This window comes from Danio rerio, chromosome 4 (genome assembly GCF_049306965.1).
Source record: "Danio rerio strain Tuebingen ecotype United States chromosome 4, GRCz12tu, whole genome shotgun sequence".
Lineage (NCBI taxonomy): Eukaryota > Metazoa > Chordata > Actinopteri > Cypriniformes > Danionidae > Danio > Danio rerio.
In genome coordinates this window covers 39,057,670-39,074,079 of record NC_133179.1, presented here as the reverse complement: position 1 = coordinate 39,074,079, position 16,410 = coordinate 39,057,670, and the positions used below count along the sequence as shown (strand labels likewise).

Below are 16,410 nucleotides of genomic sequence, written 5' to 3'. Positions count from 1 at the left end.
AGGACGTAGTCGGCAGGATTCGAACCTGCGCAGGGAGACCCCAATGGATTTCTAGTCCATCGCCTTAACCACTCGGCCACGACTACAAGACTGCCTGTACTGCCATTTCTTTATGCCTAGTACACATATTGTGCATCCAGATGAAACTTTCATCAAGCGATAGCTCAACGGCAAAAGCTGTGGCTCCACAAAATGAGCGTCATACGCCCGAACAGGGACTTGAACCCTGGACCCTCAGATTAAAAGTCTGATGCTCTACCGACTGAGCTATCCGGGCTCCACAACAGTAATTTACAAGTAGGCAAGGTTTGGGTTGTGGTCGGCGCAGACCTTTACAGTACACTAAAGTTTACCGTGAGATGGGGTTTTAAGCTTATGGTTGGTGTGGATGTTGCTAAAACACGACAGGTTACTTTGAGGTTGGGTTTATGGTTTTTGTAGGTGTAGACATCAGTACAACACAATAGTTTGGACTTCATGTCATGTAGGAGACATTAAATAGATCAATGATAACTGCAGAATGTCTTTCTGCTGTTGTGGCAATGAATGGACACTCAACAATTGAAAAGATTCCTTCCATGCCTTAGAAGCGTGACTTGATCAGTACTTATCTACACAGCATGCTGGCATCAAAGATCCTATTTCTCTTATATCATATCCCTAGTCTTCCACACTTTAGGAAACGTAAACATTCAAGACGTGCCATTAGCACAGCCTGCACTAAAAGAAGGATGGAGATAACGGATGGCAACACAGAGTGCGACACCAATGTCACCTTGAAAAACCTGCCGTGACCCGGATTCGAACCGGGGTTGCTGCGGCCACAACGCAGAGTACTAACCACTATACGATCACGGCGAGCTATGAAATAGCCCTTGTGACCTATGTGTGGTATGTTCCTCCCTGTGATAAGCCCCTTTCTCTTCAGTGAGAACACTCTGTTGTTTTTCTCCCCCTACCAGCACAACGCTTTTCCCAAGAAACAATGGAAATGCAAACAATTGACGACTGCTGCAATTTTAAAAAGGGTGAGGACGTAGTCGGCAGGATTCGAACCTGCGCGGGGAGACCCCAATGGATTTCTAGTCCATCGCCTTAACCACTCGGCCACGACTACAAGACTGCCTGTACTGCCATTTCTTTATGCCTAGTACACATATTGTGCATCCAGATGAAAAATTCATCAAGCGATAGCTCAACGGCAAAAGCTGTGGCTCCACAAAATGAGCGTCACACGCCCGAACAGGGACTTGAACCCTGGACCCTCAGATTAAAAGTCTGATGCTATACCGACTGAGCTATCGGGGCTCCACAACAGTAACTTCCAAGTAGGCAAGGTTTGGGTTGTGGTCGGCGCAGACCTTTACAGTACACTAAAGTTTACCGTGAGATGGGGTTTTAAGCTTATGGTTGGTGTGGAGGTTGCTAAAACACGACAGGTTACTTTGAGGTTGGGTTTATGGTTTTTGTAGGTGTAGACATCAGTACAACACAATAGTTTGGACTTCATGTCATGTAGGACACATTAAATAGATCAATGATAACTGCAGAATGTCTTTCTGCTGTTGTGGCAATGAATGGACACTCAACAATTGAAAAGATTCCTTCCATGCCTTAGAAGCGTGACTTGATTAGTACTTATCTACAGAGCATGCTGGCATCAAAGATCTTATTTCTCTTATATCATATCCCTAGTCTTCCACACTTTAGGAAACGTAAACATTCAGGACGTGCCATTAGCACAACCTGCACTAAAAGAAGGCTGGAGATAACGGATGGCAACACAGAGTGCGACACCAATGTCACCTTGAAAAACCTGCCGTGACCCGGATTCGAACCGGGTTGCTGCGGCCACAACACAGAGTACTAACCACTATACGATCACGGCGAGCTATGAAACAGCCCTTGTGACCTATGTGTGGTATGTTCCTCCCTGTGATAAGCCCCTTTCTCTTCAGTGAGAACACTCTGTTGTTTTTCTCCCCCTACCAGCACAATGCTTTTCCCAAGAAACAATGGAAATGCAAACAATTGACGACTGCTGCAATTTTAAAAAGGGGGAGGACGTAGTCGGCAGGATTCAAACCTGCGCGGGGAGACCCCAATGGATTTCTAGTCCATCGCCTTAACCACTCGGCCACGACTACAAGACTGCCTGTTCTGCCATTTCTTTATGCCTAGTACACATATTGTGCATCCAGATGAAACTTTCATCAAGCGATAGCTCAACGGCAAAAGCTGTGGCTCCACAAAATGAGCGTCACACGCACGAACAGGGACTTGAATCCTGGACCCTCAGATTAAAAGTCTGATGCTCTACCGACTGAGCTATCCGGGCTCCACAACAGTAATTTACAAGTAGGCAAGCTTTGGGTTGTGGTCGGCGCAGACCTTTACAGTACACTAAAGTTTACCGTGAGATGGGGTTTTAAGCTTATGGTTGGTGTGGAGGTTGCTAAAACACGACAGGTTACTTTGAGGTTGGGTTTATGGTTTTTGTAGGTGTAGACATCAGTACAACACAATAGTTTGGACTTCATGTCATGTAGGAGACATTAAATAGATCAATGATAACTGCAGAATGTCTTTCTGCTGTTGTGGCAATGAATGGACACTCAACAATTGAAAAGATTCCTTCCATGCCTTAGAAGTGTGACTTGATCAGTACTTATCTACACAGCATGCTGGCATCAAAGATCCTATTTCTCTTATATCATATCCCTAGTCTTCCACACTTTAGGAAACGTAAACATTCAGGACGTGCCATTAGCACAGCCTGCACTAAAAGAAGGCTGGAGATAACGGATGGCAACACAGAGTGCGACACCAATGTCACCTTGAAAAACCTGCCGTGACCCGGATTCGAACCGGGGTTGCTGCGGCCACAACGCAGAGTACTAACCACTATACGATCACGGCGAGCTATGAAACAGCCGTTGTGACCTCTGTGTGGTATGTTCCTCCCTGTGATAAGCCCCTTTCTCTTCAGTGAGAACACTGTTGTTTTTCTCCTTCTACCAGCACTGCTGTTGTGGCAATGAATGGACACTCAACAATTGAAAAGATTCCTTCCATGCCTTAGAAGCGTGACTTGATCAGTACTTATCTACACAGCATGCTGGCATCAAAGATCCTATTTCTCTTATATCATATCCCTAGTCTTCCACACTTTAGGAAACGTAAACATTCAGGATGTGCCATTAGCACAGCTTGCACTAAAAGAAGGCTGGAGATAACGGATGGCAACACAGAGTGCGACACCAATGTCACCTTGAAAAACCTGCCGTGACCCGGATTCGAACCGGGGTTGCTGCGGCCACAACGCAGAGTACTAACCACTATACGATCACGGCGAGATATGAAACAGCCGTTGTGACCTGTGTGTGGTATGTTCCTCCCTGTGATAAGCCCCTTTCTCTTCAGTGAGAACACTCTGTTGTTTTTCTCCTCCTACCAGCACAACGCTTTTCCCAAGAAACAATGGAAATGCAAACAATTGACGACTGCTGCAATTTTAAAAAGGGGGAGGACGTAGTCGGCAGGATTCGAACCTGCGCGGGGAGACCCCAAAGGATTTCTAGTCCATCGCCTTAACCACTCGGCCACAACTACAAGACTGCCTGTACTGCCATTTCTTTATGCCTAGTACACATATTGTGCATCCAGATGAAAATTTCATCAAGCGATAGCTCAACGGCAAAAGCTGTGGCTCCACAAAATGAGCGTCACACGCCCTAACAGGGACTTGAACCCTGGACCCTCAGATTAAAAGTCTGATTCTCTACCGACTGAGCTATCCGGGCTCCACAACAGTAATTTACAAGTAGGCAAGGTTTGGGTTGTGGTCGGCGCAGACCTTTACAGTACACTAAAGTTTACCGTGAGAGGGGGTTTTAAGCTTATGGTTGGTGTGGATGTTGCTAAAACACGACAGGTTACTTTGAGGTTGGGTTTATGGTTTTTGTAGGTGTAGACATCAGTACAACACAATAGTTTGGACTTCATGTCATGTAGGAGACATTAAATAGATCAATGATAACTGCAGAATGTCTTTCTGCTGTTGTGGCAATGAATGGACACTCAACAATTGAAAAGATTCCTTCCATGCCTTAGAAGCGTGACTTGATAAGTACTTATCTACAGAGCATGCTGGCATCAAAGATCTTATTTCTCTTATATCATATCCCTAGTCTTCCACACTTTAGGAAACGTAAACATTCAGGACGTGCCATTAGCACAGCCTGCACTAAAAGAAGGCTGGAGATAACGGATGGCAACACAGAGTGCGACACCAATGTCACCTTGAAAAACCTGCCGTGACCCGGATTCGAACCGGGGTTGCTGCGGCCACAACGCAGAGTACTAACCACTATACGATCACGGCGAGCTATGAAACATCCCTTGTGACCTATGTGTGGTATGTTCCTCCCTGTGATAAGCCCCTTTCTCTTCAGTGAGAACACTCTGTTGTTTTTCTCCCCCTACCAGCACAACACTTTTCCCAAGAAACAATGGAAATGCAAACAATTGACGACTGCTGCAATTTTAAAAAGGGGGAGGACGTAGTCGGCAGGATTCGAACCTGCGCGGGGAGACCCCAATGGATTTCTAGTCCATCGCCTTAACCACTCGGCCACGACTACAAGACTGCCTGTACTGCCATTTCTTTATGCCTAGTACACATATTGTGCATCCAGATGAAACTTTCATCAAGCTATAGCTCAACGGCAAAAGCTGTGGCTCCACAAAATGAGCGTCACACGCCCGAACAGGGACTTGTAGCTATTGTGTGGTATGTTTATCCATGTGATATGCCTCTTTCTCTTCAGTGAGAACACGCTGTTGTTTTTCTCCTCCTAACAGCACAACGCTTTTCCCAAGAAACAATGGAAATGCAAACAATTGATGACTGCTGCAATTTTAAAAAGGAACAGGATGAGGGTATAGTTGGCAGGACTTGAACCTGCGGGAGAATACCCCAACGGATATGTAGTCGATCGCCTTAACCACTCAGCCATGACTACAAGACTGCCTGTTCTCCCATGTCCTCATGCCTAGTACACGTGTTGTGCAGTCAGATGAAACTTTCAGCAAGCGATAGCTCAACGGCAAAAGCTGTGGCTCCACAAAGAGTCTCTCATGCCCGAACACGGACTTGAACCCTGGACCCTCTACCGACTCCGCTAAAGCTGGGGAACAATAGCCTGTTTTGGAAGGGGAAGAAAAAAGCACAAGAAAAATAAGAAAATTTGAGAAATTGAGAAAGAAAGAAGCGAAATTAAGGTTATATTTTGTACTTTTTGCCCACCAGAAACTACTCAATGCATATATAACAGTACTAGTTCAAGAAATATGTCCATAAATAACACTTTGGGTAGATCACAAGGTTCAATCCCCGACTGGAGCAGGTATCTAACCAGGTTTAGTAATGGGTCGATCATGAACATTTCGTTCATTTTAAACGAATCTTCAATAGGATTTGGGAACTACAAGTCCTCTCAGGGAGTGATTTGTTAATTTGCGTGTGCGTACATTTGTGCAGGTGGTATCGTTATTTCAAGTCTTCATCACATTTCGTGTCGTTCATCGCAGAAAGGCAGAAACCAATCATATGCGTTTAGAGCCGAAAAAGATTTGATCCGTTCACCTCTTGAGTCCTCTATCGGGTCTGAGTCACTCAATCATTACGGGCCAATCATATGCGTTTAGAGCCGAAAAAGATTTGATCCGTTTATCTCTCGAGTCCTCTATCGGGTCTGAGTCATTCGTTCCTCACGGGCCAATAATATGCGTTTAGAGCCGAAAAAAACAATTGATCCGTTCATCTCTTGAGTCCTCTATCGGGTTTGAGTCATTCGTTCCTTACAGGCCAATCATACGCGTTTGGAGCTGGAAAAAGAATTGATCCGTTCATCTCTTGAGTCCTCTATCGGGTCTGAGTCACTCGTTCATCATGGGCCAATCATACGCATTTAGAGACGGAAAAAGAATTGATCCGTTCACCTCATGAGTCAGGTCTGAATTTGGAGAAAAGCTCAGCCACTGCACTTGACACCACCAACACTGGTTTGAAGTGCAGCTCAGGTTAAATACTCTCTCTCCTCTCTAGAAAGATCCAATGATTGCTACCAGGTGGACACAGTTACCTGCAGGGAGAGAGAGAGGAAAAACACAATGCTCATTGTCCACCAAAAGATATGTCTCAGGACGTAAGCCCTGGGATAACCGCTATCACCCTCCTGGAGCCTATACAGGCAAGAAATCCATTAATTAGTTGTTATGGAAGTTATTCATTAAGCTTTTAATGTACTACACAAAATGGTAATCTAAATGTTTATTTTATCATTAGTTTTATTTAATATATGTTTTTTTATTGTTTATTTTTTTAAGGTGAATTGCTGGGAATGGAGCACCTTTACAGCCAGACCGGCAAAACCCTGATTCCGGTGCTCCAGAACCCAGAGGAGGAAGACAGGCTGGTGGAGGAAGTAGATGATGAGGATCTACAAGATGACGGGTTTGAGGAGGAGATCATGGAGGACATCACAGTTCCAGTGCTGTATGAGGATGACCCCTGCCGTGATCTCAGAAACAGCCCCTCATCTTCGCCTCTGCCTCAGTCCCCAGCATCACTGGCTGAGCCGTCCACATCAGCTGGTGGAGAAGGACAGCTTCCTAGCCCAGCCCCCTCAGTGCCGTCACAGCCATCCAAGTCTGGAGACAGTCTCTCTGTTGAGGCTCAGGTAAGATATATTAAGAACTTAATTTTATTTAGTCTTTTTTTATTCCACATATACTAAATTTATTCTGTATTTACCAGGGAGTAGTCATTGGACCTGATGGCATTGCTGGGTGGGACAAGGTGCAGGATCTGGCTGCTTATTTGGTAGGTCTTCGTGAGGCTCCTTACCTCACTGACCTGCAGGTGACAGAGGCCATCCAGCTGTGGACAGCTCTCCTGGATGTTGATAAACAGCGCATCAACTACCAGCCTCGACATCAGCCTCAGCTGACACATGGGCGCTTTAAGGCACCGAAGCGCTCCGGAGTCACTCCAGGTGTGGAGAGCGTCAAGCGCTGTCTGATTGGACATCCTGAGGGTCCCTGTGCCTAGCACCAGCCGCTTGGTTGAGGCCATTTGTACAAAGCTGTGTGCCGTACACAAGTCCACTTCCAAGAAGGCTGGTGTTCGCACGCACAGGTGGTCTAAAATACTGACCGATTACCACCACATCCGGGATCTGGTGCTTGGCAGTCGCAGGCTGATGGATGAAACAGTGATCCAGCTTTTTGAGCTACATCAGAAGACGCTCATTCAGTGGTAAGCAAAGCACATTATTTTCTTTAAATTACCTGAATACTTCCAAATTAATATATATGAATGATACATATCATTTATTATCAGGTTTCAACGGAGGCAAAAGGATCAGGAAATGAGTGTACTCCCTCAAGGACTGACTCCACTTGATCCAATTGCTGTGGCAGATACGCAGCTTCCTTTGCCGAGGGGAAAATTGGACGAGGCACCGACAACATCAGGCCCCAAACACCAGTTTGTCTTTCCTCCAAATAAAGAAGGACAGGCACCTCTTCTTCGACCTGGTCGAAAGTCTGCTTCTGCAACCACCACAGTTTGCTTCTTCCTGCCGGATGCCACCACGATGTGCTCCTTTCCACCGGCCCCCATGACGGTATGCCCAATCGTGCCAACCCCCACAACAGTCTGCCACATTGCACCAGCCCCTACCATGGTGTGCCCCGTCCCACCGACCTTCACCACAGTGCGCCCCATCTAGCCAGCCTCCACCACAGTGTGCCCCATCATACCAGCCTCCACCACAGTGCGCCCTATTGCGCCGGCCCCCACCACAGTGCGCCTCATTGTATCTGCCCCGACCACGGTGTGCTCCTTTCCACCGACCCCCAGCACGGTGTGCCCCATTGCACCACCCCCCACAGCACCAGGTGTTGTGCAGCCCATTTCAGGACCTGGATCATTGTTTGGCACACTTGTTTTTAACCCAGACATGAGTGTGTCAATAGTGATTCCATCATTTGCTGCACCAACATCCAGTGCAGTCCCAGCTTCACCTGCACCTGCTGTTCCTCCACCTGCACCTGCTCCACCTGCACCTGCTGTTCCTCCACCTGCACCTGCTCCACCTGCACCTGCTGTTCCTCCACCTGCACCTGCACGGGAACAGGAGAAGGAAAGTAGAGTCCACAAAAGGAAGTATGTGCGTGCAGTTACTTTTAATGTTTGCAGCAAATGTGGGCAACCAAAGACTAAGGAGTTTGGCCATAGCCGATTTGGTAATGCCACATTTTGCCTGCAAATTTCAAATGGCAAATCCTTAGAGAACTGGTTGGCAGAACAGGACCAGCAAAATAAAGGACAAACTCCAGCTTCAGAATAAAGGACAAATTGCTGTATATATTTTTGTAAATGTTACATGGGTACTCTCTCTCTCTCTCTCTCTCATTTTATTTAATTATTGTGTGTTAATATTTAGCATTTTAAAGTGGCACTTATAGGCCCACTCTTATTTTGTCTTGTGTGTACTTATTTAATATTTGTGTATATTTTATGTAAAAATATATTTATATTTCTTAAAAAAATAACATTTTATACATTGCTTAAATACTATATTTTATATATTACGTGCCCCCACTCTTGCGTTTTATTATTTATTTATATTATTGTTTAATATATTGTGTATATAAAAATAAATATATATATATTGTTTTTATATAATGTGTATAATAAATAAATATATTTATAAATAGTATTGTTTTAATATATTATATGTGCATAATAAATAAATATATATTGTATTGTTTTTATTTATTGTATATTATATAGTTTATATATTAAGATATGTTTTTATGTTGTTTTTTACATTTTTTAAATTGTTTTGCGATTTTAATATTTGTATTCATTTTAATAAACCATTTTGCATATTACTTGTTTTTGTGTGCATTCATTTAAAGTTATTACATAAAGAAATATAACATATATTAATATATATATATATATATATATATATATATATATATATATATATATATATAGTATAGTATATATTTATATATTAATACATAAATATATATAATATACTTATATATACATAAACAAGCATACATATGTTTAATTGAAACATTTTCATTCATTTTTAATTAACGTAATATGCTTTTTAAGAACAATATCCACATAATAATAGTAATATCAATATAATTGCCTGTGTTACGTCAGTAAAATTTCAATAAGAGCGCAGCTGATTGGCTCCGCTGAAACCGACACTGATTGGATATTGTGTTACACAGATCGTGTGTTCGAATCCAGCACGCAAAAAATGACATCTAAAATGACATGCAATATGCAACCAAAATACCACATTATGCACAGTCACAAAGCCGCGAACACTACTGCAAGCGAAATTTGACGCATTTTTTCGTTTTTTTGCGGCTTGTTCGCTTGCGAGTGAGCGAGAAGATTGGGCCCCTTCCTATGCTAAGCGAGCGCTCTACCATTTGAGCTAATTCCCCTCGGAAAAACTCAAATTGGTAGTTTTTGGCGTGGTCAAAAAAAAAAAAAAGATCACATCTGCTCTGTGGTGGCCTCTTTGCCCTGCACGCCGTTTAGTCTATGAAATATTAAATTGTGAAATGGCAGCTGAAATAGCTCAGTTGGGAGAGTGTTAGACTGAAGATCTAAAGGTCCCTGGTTAGATCCAGGCTTTGGTAAAATAGTGTTGTTTTTCAGTTTTGGGCACAAGAGTTAGGTGACCGAAAGTCACCCAAAAAGCCTTGCTGCTGCACCCTTAAGTCCAACTGCTTCCACTTGACCAAAAAGCTATCTTACTTCCAGATGGTCACGTCGCTTCTGGTAATGATTGAATCAGGAGAGTTTCACTTTAAACCTTTTCGCTTTAAAAAGGCGACGTGGTCAAATTAGTGCCTGGAATAGTGCGCTTTTCTTTTGAAGGCCCTACCTGGTCCTGCTCCAGTAAACGTGTGAGGAGCCCTGCATGCCAAATGACGAGTTACTCAGAAATCAATGCACATTGGCACTGCCTTGTATTGACATTCTGCTACTTTCTGGCAAGGCCGTTTTCTTTTCTTTTTTTTCTTTTTTACTTTTTTTTCTCTTTAGCCCGGGCAGCACCATTTAGAAGACTTGAGGTTCCATGGTGTAATGGCTAGCACTCTGGACTCTGAATCCAGTGATCCGAGTTCAAATCATGGGTGGGACCTTGTTTTTTTACCAGCACCGCACAAAAAAAGCTGGAATAGCATTCTTATCTCTTGAAGGCCAGAGAATGACAGTTATACTGAGCTTTTTAGCAAACATGGCAGAAAGTGGCCGCTTAGCTCAGCTGGTTAGAGCGTGGTGCTAATAATGCCAAGGTCGTGGGTTCGATCCCTGTACTGGACAAACTTTTACCCTTTAAGTCCTCAGAGGCATTTCAGGATTCTGCTTAGTCTCACAGACATGAATGCTGCAGGATACTTGTGAAAGGGCAAACGAAATAGCTCAGTTTATGAGTGTGTTAGACTGAAGATCTAAAGGTTCCTGGTTCGATCCAGGGGTTTCGGCAAAACAGTGCTGTTGTTCTATTTTGTGCACAAGGGTCAGGTGACTGAAAGTCACCCAAAAAGCCTAGCTGCTTCACCCTTAAGTCCACATGCTTGCACTTGACCAAAACGCTATCTTCCTCCCAGATGGTCACATTGCTTCTGGCGATGATTCCAATGGCCTGATCGACAGCACTCTACAATGCTATGTATTTAGCGCTTTGATGTCCCACTGCGGACACGCTGCTGAATAAAAGAAAACTGTGACTTGATAGGGCTTCTGAAGGCTTGCAATGATATGTACTACATGGAAACCGGCAAAGCTGACGTAAGTAGTTTCGCTTTAAATCCTCAAGGTGCCACCAGCTTTGCAAAAAAAGCCAATGTAAAAAGGCATGAAAACAGGGGTGGAGAATGCAGTCATTGTTCCCGCTACCTCTAGCATGTAAAGCGAGCACTTAACCATTTGAGCTAATGCCCCTCAGAGCAATCAAAAATTGGCGATTTTCAACGTGGTCAAATTAGAAAAAAAAGATCACATTTGCTCTGTGGTGGCCTCTTTGCCCTGCCTGTCGTTTAGTCGTCAAAATGCCTGGAATAGTGCGCTTTTCTTTTGAAGGCCCTACCTGGTCCTGCTCCAGTAAACGTGTGAGGAGCCCTGCATGCCAAATGACGAGTTACTCAGAAATCAATGCACATTGGCACTGCCTTGTATTGACATTCTGCTACTTTCTGTCAAGGCCGTTTTTTTTTTTTTTTACTTTTTTTTCTCTTTAGCCCGGGCAGCACCAACTAGAAGAATTGAGGTTCCATGGTGTAATGGTTAGCACTCTGGACTCTGAATCCAGCAATCCGAGTTCAAATCTTGGTGGGACCTTGTTTTTTTACCAGCACCGCACAAAAAAAGCTGGAATAGCATTCTTATCTCTTGAAGGCCGGAAAATGACAGTTACTCTGAGCTTTTTAGGAAACATGGCAGAAAGTGGCCGGTTAGCTCAGCTGGTTAGAGCGTGGTGCTAATAACGCCAAGGTCGCGGGTTAGATCCCCGTACTGGCCAAGCTTTTACCCTTTAAGGCCTCAGAGGCATTTCAGGATTCTGCTTAGTCTCACAGACATGAATTCTGCAGGATACTTGTGAAAGGGCAAACGAAATAGCTCAGTTGGGAGTGTGTTAGACTGAAGATCTAAAGGTTCCTGGTTCGATTCCGGGTTTCGGCAAAACAGTGCTGTTGTTCTATTTTGTGCACAAGGGTCAGGTGACTGAAAGTCACCCAAAAAGCCTAGCTGCTTCACCCTTAAGTCCACCTGCTTCCACTTGACCAAAACGCTATCTTCCTCCCAGATAGTCACGTTGCTTCTGGCGATGATTCCAATGGCCTGATCGACAGCACTCTATAATGCTATGTATTTAGCGCTTTGATGTCCCACTGCGGACACGCTGCTGAATAAAAGAAAACTGTGACTTGATAGGGCTTCTGAAGGCTTGCAATGATATGTACTACATGGAAACCGGCAAAGCTGACGTAAGTAGTTTCGCTTTAAACCCTCAAGGTGCCACCAGCTTTGCAAAAAAAGCCAATGTAAAAAGGCATGAAAAGAGGGGTGGAGAATGCAGGCATTGTCCCCGCTACGTCTAGCATGTAAAGCGAGCGCTTAACCATTTGAGCTAATTCCCCTCAGAGCAATCAAAAATTGGCGATTTTTGACGTGGTCAAATTAGAAAAAAAAGATCACATTTGCTCTGTGGTGGCCTCTTTGCCCTGCCTGTCGTTTAGTCGTCAAAATGCCTGGAATAGTGCGCTTTTCTTTTGAAGGCCCTACCTGGTCCTGCTCCAGTAAACGTGTGAGGAGCCCTGCATGCCAAATGACGAGTTACTCAGAAATCAATGCACATTGGCACTGCCTTGTATTGACATTCTGCTACTTTCTGTCAAGGCCTTTTTTTTTTTTTTTTTTTTTTTTTTACTTTTTTTTCTCTTTAGCCCGGGCAGCACCAACTAGAAGACTTGAGGTTCCATGGTGTAATGGTTAGTACTCTGGACTCTGAATCCAGCAATCCGAGTTCAAATCTCGGTGGGACCTTGTTTTTTTTACCAGCACCGCACAAAAAAAGCTGAAATAGCATTCTTATCTCTTGAAGGCCGGAAAATGACAGTTACTCTGAGCTTTTTAGGAAACATGGCAGAAAGTGGCTGGTTAGCTCAGCTGGTTAGAGCGTGGTGCTAATAATGCCAAGGTCGGGGGTTCGATCCCCGTACTGGCCAAGCTTTTACCCTTTAAGGCCTCAGAGGCATTTCAGGATTCTGCTTAGTCTCACAGACATGAATGCTGCTGGATACTTGTAAAAGAGCAGATGAAAAAGCTCAGTTGGGAGTGTGTTAGACTGAAGATCTAAAGGTTCCTGGTTCGATCCCGGGTTTCGGCAAAACAGTGCTGTTGTTTTATTTTGTGCACAAGGGGCAGGTGACTGAAGGCCCTACCTGGTCCTGCTCCAGTAAACGTGTGAGGAGCCCTGCATGCCGAATGACGAGTTACTCAGAAATCAATGCACATTGCCACCGCCTTGTATTGACATTCTGCTACTTTCTGGCAAGGCCGTTTTATTTATTTATTTTTTTACATTTTTTTTTCTTTAGCCCGAGCTGCACCAACTAGAAGACTTTTATTAAGCTTGGCAGTAAGTGGCCGGTTAGCTCATACTGCCACCTGTAAGTCGTGGTTATTCTTGGTTAAACCGGCCAATCACTTTGTGAGCTGGAACCAAGATTTGTTTTACTCTTGGTTTTACCAGGCCAATCACGTTCCAAGCTGGAACCAAGATTCACCCTATTCTTGGTTAAGGCAGCCAATCGTGTTCCGAGTTACAATGAACGCTATGGCCAATCAGAGCCCTTATACCATCCATGATTTGTATTGTAATAAAAGATTTCGTCGCGGATTAATTCGGACACCAATTGCAAAGTAAGTATTTTTTTAACAAGGTGGTTTAAATAAATAACCATTACAGTTACGTTAATTACTACAACATAATTATTATATGATTGTTATAGATGTTTTATAATGTTATTTGGTAAGATTAATGTTAGCCGACCAAGCAAACTGTAGTTTTACTACAAACATTTTAATGCAGTTATTAATTAATTAATATGGATCATGCATGATTGCATCACTAATAATAAACCAACACTATAAGGGTCACACATCAATACATCACTAATAATAATGTTATTATTATTAGTGATGGATTAAATTGTGACCCTTATATTATTGTTTTATTATTAGTGATGCAATCATGCGTGATCCATATTGTTATATGCTTTATGATTAGTGATGTATTATGCGTGATCATTATTAGAATAGTTTATGATTAGTGATGTAGTGATATGTGAGCGTTATTATAGTATTTGTTTATAATTAGTGACTGATGAAATGAGCCTTATATTTATTATTAGTGAAGTGATTCATTAATGTGTGAGAATAATGCATGGGCATTATTGTAACTATGGTAGTAAATGACAATATAAAGTGAAGTAATGTATAATAACTGCATTAAAATGTTTGTAGTAAAACTGTACAGTGTGCTTGGTCGGCAAACATTAATCTTAACAAACAACGTCATATAACATCTATAACAATCATATAATAATTGTGTTGTTGTAATTAACGTTACTGTAATGGTTATTCATTTAAACCAACTTGTTATAAAAATACTTACTTTGTAATTGTTGTCCGAATTAATCCACAACGAAATCTGTTAATACAGTACAAATCATCAATGTTATAAGGGCTCTGATTGGCCATAGCGTTTATTGTAACTCGGAACATGATTGGCTGCCGTAACCAAGAATAGGGTGATTCTTGGTTCCAGCTCAGGACAAGATTGGCCAGCGTAACCAAGAAATAAAAAAAATCTTGGTTCCAACTCGAAACGTGATTGGCCGGTGTAACCAAGAATAACCACGAATTACAGGTGGCAGTATGCGCCACTGGCCCAGTCTGCATCAGCAGTGCTCATTAGCATGCTGCTTGGAAAGAGGACACGGCTCGGTCAACATGCAGTTCCTTCAACGCTTGCTGTGCTTTCTTGTCATGGCAAGTTGTGGTGTCGATAGGATGCTCTAACACAGAGCATGTGACAGTCCCTCCCAAGAAGAACTGTGATCCAGGCTCTGAGACTTTCTCTTCTCCAGGAGGAGGTTGCAAATGTTAGTTATTTTTGTCAGAGCAGCTGCAGCACACCTGGGTGGAAGCCCACAGCTAGGCTTGATGGTCTAGCCTGGTGGTCTAGTAATTAGGATTCGGCGCTCTCACCGCCGCCCGAGTTCGATTCCTTGTCAGGGAACTTCCTTTTCACCTCCATGGTGAACTTCGAGCAGTGGTGCCGATGATATCTTCGCAAAGGCAAGAAAGCGGCTCTGAGCACAAAAGACGTCCTTTGAGCTGGAGTCGAACTTACGACCTAAGAATTGGTCCTACAGTCCTCCACTCTACCAACTGAGCTTTCAAAGTCTAACGTAGCAGTTCCACAACCACACCCTATAAGGTAGCTGCAGTCCGACCACTGGCCAAAAAGGACAGGAGCAAAAGTACTTAAGCCTTCCCATACCGGGAGTCGAACCCGCGTCACCTGGGTGAAAATCAGGAATCCTGACTGCTAGACCATATGGAAATTGCCACTTTTGAAACCCAGTCTTGGCACAAACTCCAGTTCTTTCTGATCGCTGGCACATCCCTGCTCCGCTTGAACAAGTGCCACTCATACACTTACACATTCTCTCATTCAGTTTCTTGGTTTTCGTAACCAAGAATCTTCTGATCCATAGTCATAAGCGCTATCCTTTGTGCCACTCTGTTCAGCACCTTGTTAGCACATTGCTTGAAGCAAGGACAAGGCTCTGTCAACCCGGAGTTCCTTCACCACACATTCTGCTTTGTTTTTATGGCAAGAGGTTGTGTGGATGGGATGCTCTTACAGGATTCCTGACAGTCCTTCCATAGAAGACCTGAGATCCAGGGTCGGAGACTCTCTCCTCTCCAAGAGGAGGTTAAAAGTCTTTTGTGTCTCTGTGTCAGAGCATTTAGGTGTTGCTGCAGCTCAGAGACCTACAAGTGGAGGAGATTACACTGCAAGTTGGCTGGATGACCTCTAAGGGGTCGGCAGTTATGCCACACGTAGGCTGGGTTTGCGATTAATGTAGCTGTAGTAGAGATTCATAAAAATAAAAAGAATTAAAACTGGTTACTCTGAGGTTGTGTTTAGGGTTGGGGTAGGTGTAAAATTGAATAAAACGTAGCGGGTTACTGTGAGGTTGGGCCTAGGGCTGGGGTAGGTGTGATTTTAATAAACTGCAATAGGTTGTATTCTGTGCCATGTACAAGACATTGAATCAATGAAACCCACATGGAGGTTTGTTACTGTGAGGTTGGGTTAAGAGTAGTGGTAGGTTGTGTTGTAAAATAGCAATCAGTTTTTTATTATTATTGTCTCTTTTTCTTTTAATCAAACAATTATTTGTATTGGTCATGTAAGGGTCATATATTAACTGAACTTCTAATGTTGTGGGTGAGTGCTGTGCATACTAATTAGCACTTTTGCAGAAGTAGATAGATGCGGGTCCAAAATTAAATTCAGCTCTGCAGAAACTTCCTGTCTGAAGAGAGGTGTTAAAACTGAACACAGAACACAGAAAGATGTATACTTTGTTGTTGGGCAGAGAATTCATAGAAAAAGAGGAAGTATGTCGAAGGGGCGGCCAATGGAGGACTGAACAATGACTGACAAGTGACGTTACACCAAAACTCCACCTGTTAAGATCGGTTGTGTATGATGATAG

General features: G+C 43.4%; 1 protein-coding gene, 1 long non-coding RNA gene and 15 other non-coding genes across 17 annotated transcripts in view; 7 read left to right on the top strand and 10 right to left on the bottom strand.

Moving 5' to 3' along the window:
- Positions 1–16,410, top strand: part of LOC141381752 (uncharacterized) — a 537,547-nt gene that overhangs the window by 130,322 nt on the left and 390,815 nt on the right. The window lies entirely within an intron of this gene.
- trnas-aga (transfer RNA serine (anticodon AGA)) lies at positions 5–86 on the bottom strand. The gene has a single exon. It is a non-coding gene; the product is annotated as a tRNA-Ser (tRNA).
- On the bottom strand, positions 205–277 carry trnak-uuu (transfer RNA lysine (anticodon UUU)). Its single transcript has one exon. It is a non-coding gene; the product is annotated as a tRNA-Lys (tRNA).
- Positions 787–858, bottom strand: trnah-gug (transfer RNA histidin (anticodon GUG)). Its single transcript has one exon. It is a non-coding gene; the product is annotated as a tRNA-His (tRNA).
- trnas-aga (transfer RNA serine (anticodon AGA)) lies at positions 1,036–1,117 on the bottom strand. Its single transcript has one exon. It is a non-coding gene; the product is annotated as a tRNA-Ser (tRNA).
- On the bottom strand, positions 2,066–2,147 carry trnas-aga (transfer RNA serine (anticodon AGA)). Its single transcript has one exon. It is a non-coding gene; the product is annotated as a tRNA-Ser (tRNA).
- trnah-gug (transfer RNA histidin (anticodon GUG)) lies at positions 2,848–2,919 on the bottom strand. Its single transcript has one exon. It is a non-coding gene; the product is annotated as a tRNA-His (tRNA).
- trnah-gug (transfer RNA histidin (anticodon GUG)) lies at positions 3,282–3,353 on the bottom strand. Its single transcript has one exon. It is a non-coding gene; the product is annotated as a tRNA-His (tRNA).
- Positions 3,531–3,612, bottom strand: trnas-aga (transfer RNA serine (anticodon AGA)). The gene has a single exon. It is a non-coding gene; the product is annotated as a tRNA-Ser (tRNA).
- trnah-gug (transfer RNA histidin (anticodon GUG)) lies at positions 4,313–4,384 on the bottom strand. Its single transcript has one exon. It is a non-coding gene; the product is annotated as a tRNA-His (tRNA).
- On the bottom strand, positions 4,562–4,643 carry trnas-aga (transfer RNA serine (anticodon AGA)). Its single transcript has one exon. It is a non-coding gene; the product is annotated as a tRNA-Ser (tRNA).
- LOC103910589 (uncharacterized) lies at positions 6,395–7,143 on the top strand. Its single transcript, XM_068220034.2, has 2 exons — positions 6,395–6,743; positions 6,821–7,143. Exons 1-2 carry the CDS (start codon positions 6,405–6,407, stop codon positions 7,112–7,114), a joined length of 633 nt encoding a protein of 210 aa, XP_068076135.1. The 5' UTR covers positions 6,395–6,404; the 3' UTR covers positions 7,115–7,143.
- On the top strand, positions 11,381–11,452 carry trnaq-cug (transfer RNA glutamine (anticodon CUG)). The gene has a single exon. It is a non-coding gene; the product is annotated as a tRNA-Gln (tRNA).
- Positions 11,560–11,633, top strand: trnai-aau (transfer RNA isoleucine (anticodon AAU)). The gene has a single exon. It is a non-coding gene; the product is annotated as a tRNA-Ile (tRNA).
- On the top strand, positions 11,722–11,794 carry trnaf-gaa (transfer RNA phenylalanine (anticodon GAA)). The gene has a single exon. It is a non-coding gene; the product is annotated as a tRNA-Phe (tRNA).
- On the top strand, positions 12,587–12,658 carry trnaq-cug (transfer RNA glutamine (anticodon CUG)). Its single transcript has one exon. It is a non-coding gene; the product is annotated as a tRNA-Gln (tRNA).
- Positions 12,767–12,840, top strand: trnai-aau (transfer RNA isoleucine (anticodon AAU)). The gene has a single exon. It is a non-coding gene; the product is annotated as a tRNA-Ile (tRNA).

Bases quoted from the DNA above. Each gene is read 5' to 3' on its own strand.
- LOC103910589 (XM_068220034.2), top strand. From the start codon at position 6,405: ATGGAGCACCTTTACAGCCAGACCGGCAAAACCCTGATTCCGGTGCTC. The intron at 6,744-6,820 runs GTAAGATATATT...TGTATTTACCAG, and splicing joins GTCTCTCTGTTGAGGCTCAG to GGAGTAGTCATTGGACCTGA.